The sequence below is a fragment of the Notechis scutatus genome, chromosome Z (assembly GCF_049901735.1).
Source record: "Notechis scutatus isolate UNSWTSFEM ecotype Mainland chromosome Z, rNotScu1.2, whole genome shotgun sequence".
Classification (NCBI taxonomy): domain Eukaryota; kingdom Metazoa; phylum Chordata; class Lepidosauria; order Squamata; family Elapidae; genus Notechis; species Notechis scutatus.
Window position 1 is genome coordinate 598954 of NC_142025.1, and position 12703 is coordinate 611656.

Below are 12703 nucleotides of genomic sequence, written 5' to 3' on the forward strand. Positions count from 1 at the left end.
GTTGCTTCTTGTCCGGCCTTCAGGGGCTTTGGAGAAGAGGTTGACCCCCACCCACATCCTTTGGGGCAGCCCCTCGAATACCGTTTGTGCGGATATACTGAATTGTGAGGAGGCTGCAATGAAATGGTGAGGACTTAGTCATAAGTCACTTTTTTTCAGTGCTGTGGAAACTTTGAATGGTTGGTAGACAATTGATTGTAAGCAGAGGAAAACCTGGAAATTTCCCAACAGGGAGGACAATTAACCAGGGGAACTGCTTGCCACCAGAATTTGTGATTCTGTCATTCTTGAATGGTCACCTTGCCTGAGCAGGGGGTGGGACTAGAAGACCTCCAAGGTCCCTTCCCACTCCGTCATTTTGTAAATGCCTCCTGCTCAAGCAGGGGGTCAGACTAGATGACCTCCAAGGTCCCTTCCAACTCTGTCATACTGTAATGTTCTGCTGCCTGAGCAGGGAATTGGATTAGAAGATCTTCAAGCTTCCTTCCAACTACGTTCTTGTTAGAAATTCTGTTTATAGGATACATAGCACCACAGACCAAACAAACAGAACCGTCACCATGTGCTTTATTGCTTAACTGCTTGAAACTCTACTTAGTACAACAGAGCCAACCTTGTAAACACTGCCATCTACTGGCTGAATACTGCTGTAGTTGTTGCACAAAGATACATTCCCACAAAAAGTATTCCAAGAGTTATTCTATGTTGCTCAGTAAACCTTTGCGGAACCACAAACGACCTCTACACCATGTGAGGTCCGTTTACATTTGAGTCAGTTTGCTTTGACCAAGTGGGCACTGGTCCCTTGGTTTGCTGTCCGGTGACCAATCCCCGAAGGTCAACAGCTCTTCCTCCGGCCAGACTCCCATCAATGGGAGGAAGAGATTGGAGCCAAACCAGGGGAGGGACAACGTCACATGGCCTCTCTCGCTTCGGAGGACAAAGAGCAGAGAAACAAACACCGAGAATGAAGAACGTTTGGCTGATCTTGGGTGTCCTCCTGGCTTTGGGGGCAACCGCCCCCCAGGCGAAGAAGGTGAGCTCGTTCGGGGGTGGCGTCCAAAGGAGAGGGGGGATGAGAACATACGAGCGATGAGTAGAGAGGGAAGAGCAGAAAATCCGAGTTCAGCTCCAAATCGGGTACGGATCCTCAGCACTTGTAAGTCACGGGAAACTCATCATCTACTGACATTCCGCAGCGAAACATCTCCATTCGTATTTCGAACGTTTCCTTCACGAAACCCAAGTTTTATAGTTTCAGCTTAGACGGCAAGCCGAGTTTGGGATTGCAGGCGTTTCATGACCCAGCTAGGTAACTTCATCAGTGCTAGAAGGGAAGGAGGGTTTGTGGAATGGAGGAGGAGGAGGAGGAGGAGGAGGAGGAAGGGTCCTTGGGGCTCTCTGAGTGGCTGGTTTCCTTGCAGACGTCTCATGACCCAACTAGATAACAGTACTAGAAGGGAGGGGGGGTTGCAGAGAGGAGGATGAGGACGAGGAGGAATAGGAGGAAGGATGTGGGGTCCTTAGTGGTCTGTGAGCTTGGTTTTCTTTTTAACATGTTTCATGACCAAACTAGTAACTACATAGCCAAAAAGGCATTAAGAGTTGTTAACCTAATCCTACGTAGCTTTTTCTCTGGTAATATCACACTACTAACTACCCTGTTTCTCCAACAATACGGCCTCCCCCAATAGGAAGTCCCAGCATGTTTTATAGGCCTGAAATGAAATTAAGCCCCTCCCCCCAAATTAAGGCCTATATTAAAACATGCAAAATGGGGGGGGGAATGGTGGGGGGGCTTGCCCTTAGGAAGTACTTTTGTTGCACACCCGGATATGGTGCTGCCTGCGTTGACCCCGATACGAAGTGCCCCACCAACGCCGAGGTCAACATCCAAGCTGTCGCCGTCCGCCCGAAGATGCAAGGGGGGGGGGGGAATTAAGTCACCACCGAAAAGACAACCTAGCCATTTTTTCAGGGCTCAAAAAAAAATAAGACCCGGCCTTATTATATGAAAAACATTTGCTGGACCAATACTTGAATACAGCTCATCAGTCTGGAACTCATATCATGTATCTGATATTAACACAGTTGAGAAAGTCCAGAAATATTTCACAAGAGGAGTTCTCCACTCCTCTACTCGTTGTAGAAGACCTTATGCCACCAGACTCGAAATTCTAGACCTAGAAAACCTTGAATTACGCCGTCTTCGGTCTGATCTAAGTACGGTATATAAAATCATACAGTGCAATGTGCTACCTGTCAATGAATACTTCGGCTTCAACCATAACAACACAAGAGCACACAATAGATACAAACTCAAGGTTAACCGCACCAAACTTGACTGCAGAAAATACGACTTCAGCAACAGAGGGGTCAATGTCTGGAATCCTCTACCTGACTCTGTAGTCTCTTCCCCAAACCCCAAAAACTTTAACCTTAGACTGTCTACTATTGACCTCACCCCTTTCCTAAGAGGTCTGTAGGGGGCGTGCATAAGCACACCAACATGCCTCCCGTCCCTGTCCTATTGTTTCTTTTATTTTTCTTATATGTATCGATGTATTCATAACTATGTTTTTACTTATACCTATTATCTTGTAAGTGATTGACAAATCAAATAAATAAACAAACAAACAAACAAACACCTTCAGTGCTAGAAGAGAGGAGGGTTTATGGAGAGAAGGAGTGGGAGGGGAGAAGGAGGAAGAGGAGGGGAGGGGGAGGAGGAGGGAAAGGAGGAAAGGAGGAAGGGAAGGAGGAGGAGGAGGAAAAAAGAAATAAGAGGAGGAGGAATCAGAGAAGGAGGGAGAGGAAGAGAAAGGAAAAGGGAGAGGAGGAAGAGAAGGAGGGGGAGGGGGAAGAGAACTATGGGGTCCTTGGGGCCTCTGGGCTGGGTTGTTTCCTTGCAGACGTTTCATGACCCACCTAGGGAACATCATCAATACGAGAAGGGAAGGAGATTGTTTCCTTCCTGGACTGATCTGGAAGGGGTTTATTCATTTCTACTAAGCTCAGCCTGCAGAGAGGATGGGAGTTGTAGTCAGACAGCTGGATCAGGAAACCTCCCCCATTCCAGAGGACGGGTGTGTTTAAGCCGCCTTTTGCTACCGAGGCATTTTAGGCCAACTTTTCTCCTTCTCTCTACACACAGAGGCGAAAATGCAAGTCGTGTGTCAACGGCACCTATTATCCTGGAAGTTTCTCCATTCTGAGGTCGGTGAGTACTCGGGAGATCAAAGGGAAGGGCAGAAGTTTCCTGAGTCTGAGGTGGGCAGCAAAGGTGATAGATTGACAGACAGACAGAGACAGACAGACGGAGGGACAGTATATATACTGTCATACAGTATATATATATCATCATCTTCAGACTTGTGTCTTCAGCTTTGTGCTTCTCAGAGTAAATCTCAGAATGAGACTTCATCGAAACGTCGCCTAGATACTTCCAATTTTATGCGGGAGAAAACCCGAATAACCAAAGATCCACATACAAATAGCCGCAAGAACCTCAGAAAATACACACACACACACACACACACACACACACACACACACACACACACACACACACATCTATGTGTGTGTGTGTGTGTGTGTTCTGTCTCACCTTTCTTCTTTTCCCAAAAGATGAAAGAGTACAAACTCACACAAACACAGGCAGGCAAGCTGGCTCAGACTTCACAGAGTTAATTCTTTGGAACTGATAGCATCCTTGGCATTCCAACACGCTCTCATCACCAGGCTTGTGTATTAGGGTTGTCTGTGAGTCAGGCTGTGAGTCAGGCTGATGGCAGATGAGATTCTGCCGAAATGTTGCTACAACTTGAAAAGCACAACTATAATGACGTGGGAAAATACCCGAACAAAGCTGAATACCATACATGTAAGTACCCGCAAAAACTTAAGAAAACAATATATATTTCTGAGGTTTTCGCGGGTATTTGTATGTGGGTCTTTGGTTATTCGGGTTTTCTCCCGCGTAAAATTGGAAGTATCTAGGTGACGTTTCGATGAAGTCTCATTCATCATCTTCAGGCTTGTGTTTCGGCTTTGTGCTTCTTGGAGACACAAGCCTGAAGATGATGAATGAGACTTCATCGAAACGTCGCCTAGATACTTCCAATTTTACGCGGCTGGTTGGCTGCGCTGCTGCCTCTTGATTGGTTGATGGAGTTGATGTTGACAGCCCATTATACCAAAGATACAAAGAGAGAGAGGGGATAGATAGAAAGACAGATAAAGGATGGATGATAGGTAGGTATATATGAATATATTAGATAGGTTGGGTAGGTAGGTAGATATTGATGGATATAGAGGTAGTAGATGGAGGGAGGGAGGGAGGGATAGATGATGCATAGGTGAGATAACAGAACCAAACAGAACAGAATAGAAAATAGAATAGAATTGATTTTCACGAGGCCTCCTCGCTCTCTCATGTTCCTTTCGCTTTGTGTGCAGCGTGGAAGTCCGGAGGCAGCCATTTTCAACCAAACGGATGTCTTCCCCCTGCCAACCCTGGAATTCAGCAAGTTGGTACGTTGATCGGTGGAGAAGCTGGCAGGGGAGGGGGGGATTGGAAGGGACCCTTGGGCGTGGCTGCTCCACCCCTGGAGGTGTGCAAGAAAAGACTGGACAGCCTTTTTGTCTGGAATGATACAAGGTCTCCTGCTTCAGCCGGGGGTTGGGATAGATGACCTCTGAGATCCCTTCCAACTCTGGGTATTCTGTAATTCTGCAAGGGTCTCCTGCTCGAGCAGGGGGTTGGGCTAGATGACCACAAAATGGCCCTTTCAAGTCTGTGTATTCTGTAAGTCTCCTGCTTGAGCAAGGGGCTGGACTAGATGACCCCCGAGGTCCCTTCCAACCCTGTCATTCTGTAAGGGTTTCCTGTTTGAGCAGGGGTAGGACTAGATGACCTCCAATATCCCTTCCAGCTCTGTCATTTTCCGATTCTGTTTACATGGATCAACAAGGGATGAAGCTTCCATCACTCCATCTGAGCTGCCATCTTGACCCTCTGGATCTCCCGCTGGGAATTCTGGGAGTCGAAGTCCGCCCGTCTCCACCTCCTCGGAGGTTCTAGAAAGGCCGTTCTAGGAGCTGGTCTCGTAAACCCCCCAAATGAAAGGCATCTGTCTACGCTGGGGGGTGTCTCCATCTTGGCTATTGGAGGACGGGGGACTTCATCACCCAGAGTCCCACAGTCTCTTGGGAGACGCTCCCCCGGCTTGTCTGCAGCCATTCATTTAGCCATTCATTTAACATTCATAATGTTAAATCCCAGGAATTTGGATGGATGGTGGGAGAGAGAGTCTCCCTCCCTCTCTCCCTCCCTCAACCTCCCCTCCCTTCCTCCCTCTCCCTTCCTCTCCCCCTCGCTAAACCTCTCCCTCCCTCTCTCCCTCTCTCCCTCCCTCTCTCCCCCTCCCTCTCTCTCCCACCCTCTTTCCTCCCTCTCCCCCTCCCTCAACCTCCCCTCCCTTCCTCCCTCTCCCTTCCTCTCCCCCTCGCTAAACCTCTCCCTCCCTCTCTCCCTCTCTCCCTCCCTCTCTCCCCCCTCCCTCTCTCTCCCACCCTCTTTCCCTCCCTCTCCCCCTCCCTCAACCTCCCCTCCCTTCCTCCCTCTCCCTTCCTCTCCCCCTCGCTAAACCTCTCCCTCCCTCTCTCCCTCTCTCCCTCCCTCTCTCCCCCTCCCTCTCTCTCCCACCCTCTTTCCCTCCCTCTCCCCCTCCCTCAACCTCCCCCTCCCTTCCTCCCTCTCCCTTCCTCTCCCCCTCGCTAAACCTCTCCCTCCCTCTCTCCCTCTCTCCCTCCCTCTCTCCCACCTCCCTCTCTCTCCCACCCTCTTTCCCTCCCTCTCCCCTCCCTCAACCTCCCCCTCCCTTCCTCCCTCTCCCTTCCTCTCCCCCTCGCTAAACCTCCCCCTCCCTCCCTCTCCCTTCCTCTCCCCCTCGCTAAACCTCTCCCTCCCTCTCTCCCTCTCTCCCTCCCTCTCTCCCCCTCCCTCTCTCTCCCACCCTCTTTCCCTCCCTCTCCCCCTCCCTCAACCTCTCCCTCCCTCTCCCTCCCTCTCCCTTCCTCCCTCTCTCCCTCCTTCCCCCTCCCTCTCCCCCTCCCTCCCTCTCTCCCTCTCCCTCCCTCTCCCTCCCTCCCTCCTTCCCTCCCTCCCTATCTCTCTCTCTCACAGACACAGACAGACACAGACAGACACACACAGATCCCTCACGCATCCCACCCCCTCCAAGGCAGCCACATTCCTAACCTGCTTAGAAGAAGAAAGAAGCGGAAAAAAACAGCTCGGTAGCCAGGCAAGGTCCCCCTCTCCCCCTCCTCCCCCCTCCCCTCCCTACCTCTTCTTGTTCTGAGGCAAGCCTTGGGTTCCCTGCAGGCCGGCCATCTTGGCGGGGCAGCCTGTGTTCCCGAGCAGCCTGGATTAATTGCTTGGGGGGGGGGCCCTCTGGGGGTCACCAAAATTTTCTCAGAGACCACCAGTGGGCCGCAGCCCACCAGTTGGCGACCGCTGATCTGGAGGACCTATAATCAGTGGGTGGGATTTCTCCCTGTTCGGGCCGGTTCGGACAAACCGCTCGTGCCAATGATCAGCTGGCTCCAAACTGGTTCCCTCCAACAATCGATCGTGTGGGCCACTCACCTGCCGCTGCGCTATGCTCACCTGTATCTGCTCAGCTGGCTCGCATGGCAGAGCGGATTGCCATGTCAACTCCTAAAATACGTCTATGGTCTTTTTAGAGTTGCCAACAGAAAGGGAGGGAGGAGCAGTGCGGCAGATTGGAAATCGAAAGTGCATTCCATGAATAGTTTTTCAGAGATAGTAACTAGGTGACTGGAGTTCCTGCTGCGCAAAATGCTAATTGGAGAAACATGATTGATGACTCTGGGCTATGGAGGTGTCCCATTGGAGGATATGAATTGTGATACACCCAGAGGGTGGGGGGGAAATCAGGGCCAAGGGGGACAAGGAATTATGTGCCTCAGAGTCGGCTAGTGGTCAGGATTCTGGCAGTAACCCCATTTCAATCATGAGTCTTGAGCCAAACTTCCAAAACTTCAAAAGAATTTATGGGAGTTAACATGTCCGGCACTGCCTGGGTGCAGCCGACTCTGAGAAACATCATTCCTTGTCACTCTTCACCCTGGTTTCCCCACCCCACCCCCTGGGTGTGTCATAAATCATATTCTCCAATGAGACACATCCATAGCCAAGAGTCATCAATCGCATTCTCCAATTAGAATTTTGAAACTTCAGTCGCTTAGTTACTATCTTTGAAAATATTTATGGAATGCACTTTCAGTTTCCAAGCTGCTGCACTGCTCCCACCTCCCTTCTGTTGGCAACTCTAAAAAGACCAGAGAAATATTTTATGAGTTGATATGCCACTCCTCAGCTGTGTTACTTCCCCGAAGTAACATTGAAGGTAAGTTATTTTGAAAGCTGAGCACGCACTCACCTGGGCAATGAGTGAACCGGTTGTTACACCAGCAGCCTCCCACCATTGCCTATAATCCACTCCCTTCTCCTGTTTCCTGCTGCAGGTTGAGCTAAGGTTGGACCGGAGGACCAAAAGGGAATCCTTGACCCCGCGCCGAGGGAGGAAGCGGACTGGGCCCAGGCCCCCCTGCCGGGGTTGCTATTCCTGGTTGACCATTGTGGCTCCACCTGGACAGGTGACCTACAACAGGACGTCGAACAGCACCAATTCCTCGGAGTCGGAGGAATGGTCCAGTGAAGGGGATTAGCCCCCCCATCTCACCTCATACGGGGGGGGCTTGCATTCCTGCCTTCCCCCACTTCCCCAATCTGGGGAAACTGGACCCCCAAGGAGCCTCCTGACCCATATAATGTGTGAAATTAACACCCCCAAATGCAATAAAGGGAAAAGGTGAAAAATGAGCTTTCTTGTGATGTTAGAAGCACACCTGTGCGCCGTATGGATCAGGCCCACAATCTGGACCAGGTGGGTGGGGTCTCCAGGTGGGCTTTGGAGTAATGCACTTGATGAAACTATGCTATGAAACTATGTGGTTGGGCTTAGTTTTTGGGGAGGAAAATAGGGTGGGGGGGATTCTGCCTCTGCCTACCAGCATCCACCAGCATTCATCTGGCTAGCGTCCTGTCAGAGTGTGAGAGTTGAGGGCTGTTTGGAAATTGAAACTGTAATTGCTGTGTGAGCAAAGAGACAGCAAGGAGCCTGCTCTGGACTAAAGCTGTTTAGTGTTGTGAAACTGAAACTGAAACTCCTCTGCTTGTGTTTTACATTGGGAACAGATTTCTTTTCAGGTGGGGAGGGGGAGTAGAACTCCTTAGCATCAGAGCGTGTTAATTGCTGTAGAAGAAATACTAATGAAATACTAATGATTCAATGGTCATTTCGAAAAATCCTTTCTTAGTGAGCCCCTAGAAGCCAAGAGGAACATCTGGGCCAAATGTCAAGATTGTAGGCTTTACGGTTCCGGAGATTTTGTGATGATGCGTGGGTGCTCTTTCACTTTTATATATATAGATGAAGTTAAAGATCGGTCTGGCTTAAAGGTTCGAGTTGCAGCAAGCCTGGCCCGTACAATGTTTACTTATCGTAAGAAAAACAGCCCATCATTCCATTTTATTTACATTTATTTATATTTCATACTTCTTCACCGTCCACCTAGCGACTTAATGACAGCGGGATTCACTGAACAACTATGGCAAAAGAGGACGTAAAATCAGGTGCGGCTGAGTTAACAACCGCCTTGGTTAGCAACATAAAATTCCTGTTCCAATTGTGGCTGTAGACGAGTATGCAGAGTATGCTCGACTTATGACCAGAATGGAGGCCAACATTTCTGCTACTAAGTGAGACACTTGTCTTTGAGTTTTGCCTAATTTTACCACCTTTCTTGACCCTGTTGTTAAACGAATCGCTGCAGCTGTTATGCTAATAACACAGGTTTTAAGAGAAACTGCTTTCCTCATTGAGTTTGTTCATAGGAAGGTCCCAAAAGAGGATTGAGTGACCCAGGGACACTGCAACCATCGTAAGTATGAGTCAGTTGCCAAGCATCTAAATTTTGTTCCTGTGACCCCGGGACACTGCAACTGTCATAAATACGAGTCGGTTGCCAAAAAGTCCCTTTTTCCAATGCTGTGTGTCACTTCGAACGGACACTAAATGAATCATTGTAAGTCGAGGACTAGCTGTACAATATAGGGGCTCATTGGGGTAAGCTTTTTGTTTTTTTGAAGCCATGGGAACTGGAGGCTTAAGACTCGTGTTTAATAAAATGAGAACGGATAAAGTTTGATGGACAATGAAGCGACCAGTGGTGGGCAATGCTGCCGGTTCGGACCGGTTGTAGCGAACCAGTTGTTTCAACAATCAGCTGGCCCCACCTTATCCTGTCCTATATGTCTGTGTTTTTCAGCTCAGCTGATTCGCACAGCACAGTGGATTCCCGCGCCTCAGCTGTTTTACTTACTGGGTGTCAGGATTATGGCAGTTACCCCCATTTAAATCAGGAGTCTCGAGCCAAACTTCCAACATTTCCAAAGGATTTATGGGGAGTTAACATGTCTGGCACTGCCTGGGTGTAGCCAACTCTGAGACACATAATTCACTGTCACCCTTGACCCTGGTTTCCCCCACCCCCTGGGTGTATCACAATTCATATTCTCCAGTGAGACACATCCAGGGGTGGGATTCTACCAGCTCGCACCTATTCGCTAGAACCGGTTGTTAACCTTCTAAGCAGTTCGGAGAACCGGTTATTAGAAGAAATTACTGGCCTAACCCTGTAAGGAAGGCAGGAAGGAAACATTCTGGTGTTGCTTACAGAAACTGCCTCTCCATTAACCCTTATTACATTCTTGGCAGGACTAGACTTCCTGTCTCAGGAACGTCTCTAGAGTTTTCTTTCCCTCTTTTGCTGGTACTTTGCTTGTGTGGAGTGACCATTCAAAGTTACAATGGCACTGAAAAAAGTGACTTATGACCGTTTTTCACACTTACGACTGTTGCAGCATCCCCACAGTCATGAGAGGCCAGGCGAGGAGATGTGCCTCGATGTGAGTGATAGTGAGTTGGCCACGCCCAGACAATAACATTTAATGGATAGGTGATTAATATATAGCCACGTCCACCCAGTCACATGACCACATCCACCCAGTCACATGACCACGTCCACCCAGTCACATGACCACCAAGCCCATCAACTAAGCCAGGCCCACAGAACTGGTTGTTAAAAAATTTGAATCCCACCCCGGACACATCCATAGCTCAGAGTCATCAATCATGCTCTCCAGTTAAAATTTTGCGCATTATTTGATGCTATGTTACCATGTACTGTTTACTTAGTTAATAGTTAGTTGGTAGTTGTGAGATTATCAAAAAAATAAAACAGCAGACTGTGATAATCAGAATCCATAACAGGCTTTATTTAATAGATATTGCAATATCGACCCCTGACCTCCCAGACTGCAGTTTGAGAGAAAGGAGACACCCCTTCCAGTAAATACAACCTTATATAGGATTATCATATTTAAAAGGTTACTTAACACTTCATGTTTTGCACCCGTAGGAATTACAGAGACTCTCATAAGAAATCCATGGAAATCCCCCAACTTTCTCCACTTCAACATTTATCATCAGATTTCCTGTTTTCTACTTAAAAGATTACACAAGAGATCATTAATAACTCTTATAATGTCAAGATGACCCTTTATGCATCTCAGACCAAGCCAAGGACATAATATTTTGCAATTCTACATACCTTTAGCAAAATAAACACACTCATAACAAGTTATATAAATGTTTTGATCTCTAAAAGTTCGGCTTAAGAGCAAACATGGAGTCTGTCTTGCTCTTTATATTCTTAGGTGTATAAGGTAAATTTCCACATATAATAGTAGTGGAATTTATAATTCCAGGCAGGGCGTGTGCTGGTTAGACAGTATATACTTAGTTGAGGAATGAGAGCTGCCCCCTTAAGGGACTGCTTCATGGGAAATGTAGTTAATACCTCATGGGAGATGTAGTTCATGTCATGTGATCACATCGGTAATCCTGATTGGTCACTGACTTGATCTCTGGTTGGGCTGGGGGAGTTTTTTGGGCATTCTTACCTGGACCCAGAATCAAACGGGAGATTTTGTTAGGAATGTAAGATACCTAACAGGTATTTGGGTTGGAAATATATAAACCAGGATAGACATTTTAAAACTGTATCTTTAAGAAAATGCAAAACTGTAATTGGGTGTGTTTTCTCAAATGGCCATAAGATGGAGCCAGAAACCTGGGTTGTCTCAGTGTCTCAGTGAGTCTCTGTTTCCTTCTGTTGGAGAGAGTTGCCGTTCCTCCTAAATGACTGTTACTGATCGTTGATGTAAGTCTGTTACTGAACTGTTTTTTGATACTGGACTTTGATATTTGGATTATCCCTGGACTGAAAACTGACTGCTACACCTGTGAAAGACTTGGACTGCTTATCTTGGACTGTGCCTAAATGTTTATTGGAAGTAAAAAAAAACCTACATTTACTTTAAGTGTATCTGTGTGCTGTCTGTGTGTTATTCTTCCCTACTGTCACTACGTCTCCCTGTATGCGCTCATTCTCCTAACGGGGAATTACCTCAACACTGGTTATGGGCCCAAACCATACCAGGCTCAGATAACTGAGAGTTGGTGTGAATACACAGTACTGTATACAGACAGCTGTTGACTGATTAATTGTGGGTTACTATCCTAGTAAAGATGGCACAAGACACTTCAACAAGTCTATCACTGATAACCTGGTTGGATGGAACAAACTATGTTTCCTGGTCTATGAAGTGCAGTCTACTTCTGCATAGAGAAGGTTTATGGAATGCAGTTCAGAATCCACCGGATATAAATGCTTGGGATCCAGAAAATGAGGACGATGCCAAGAAGCTTGCTGACTTTGAACAGAACAACGAACGAGCTCTTTGTATAATTGGACTAACACTGAGTGACCAGCAGCTAGTCCATATTCGTGGAGAAGAGTCTGCTGCTAGGTGTTGGGAGAATTTGAAGAGGATTTATGTTCGTGACAGTGTAGGTGCACACATACATCTTACACGTAAACTGTTTAGAGCACGTCTTCTGAAAGGTGGAGATATGTTAGCTCATTTGAACTTCATGAAAAGAACTTTTCAAGAGCTTCATGAAAAAGAACTGATATTTTCAGATCTGCATCAAGTTTACATAATTCGAATTTCCTCATTAGATGAAAGTTATGATGACTATGTATCTTCACTGGAAGTCCTGCCCAGAGATAAACTGACATTGACTGACATAACTGGAAGATTGTTAGAAGAGGCAAGAAGACGGCTGGATAGGGACCAATTGAAGAAGGAACAACCACAAGAAGAGAATTTGTCTTCAACTGCCTATACTGTTAGGAAATGTTTTTCTTGTGGGGCTAGGGGACATATAGCTAGATTCTGTAAGAAAGGAAAACAACAGAATACTGGCAAACACCAGAAAGCCAAAAAGAATGTTAGTTTAGCTATGTCTAGCAATTCAACTGTAAACCATGATTTGTGGGTTGTTGATAGTGGAACATCGCAATGCATTACTAAAGATAGAGAAAGGTTTGTAAAGATGTCCACGAGAAAACAACATGTATCATTGGCAAATGGATGGAAGATGATGGCACCAGGTGAAGGTACTGCATTCTTGTATAAACAAAC

General features: G+C 47.3%; 1 protein-coding gene across 1 annotated transcript; it reads left to right on the plus strand.

Moving 5' to 3' along the window:
- The first annotated feature begins 678 nt into the window (after nucleotides 1–678).
- Nucleotides 679–7912, plus strand: LOC148128730 (uncharacterized). The gene is made up of 4 exons (XM_087947944.1): nucleotides 679–1036; nucleotides 3155–3220; nucleotides 4459–4533; nucleotides 7555–7912. The coding sequence occupies exons 1-4, from the start codon at nucleotides 872–874 to the stop codon at nucleotides 7756–7758; spliced, it is 510 nt and encodes a 169-aa protein (XP_087804070.1). The 5' UTR covers nucleotides 679–871; the 3' UTR covers nucleotides 7759–7912.
- The last annotated feature ends 4791 nt before the right edge of the window (nucleotides 7913–12703 follow it).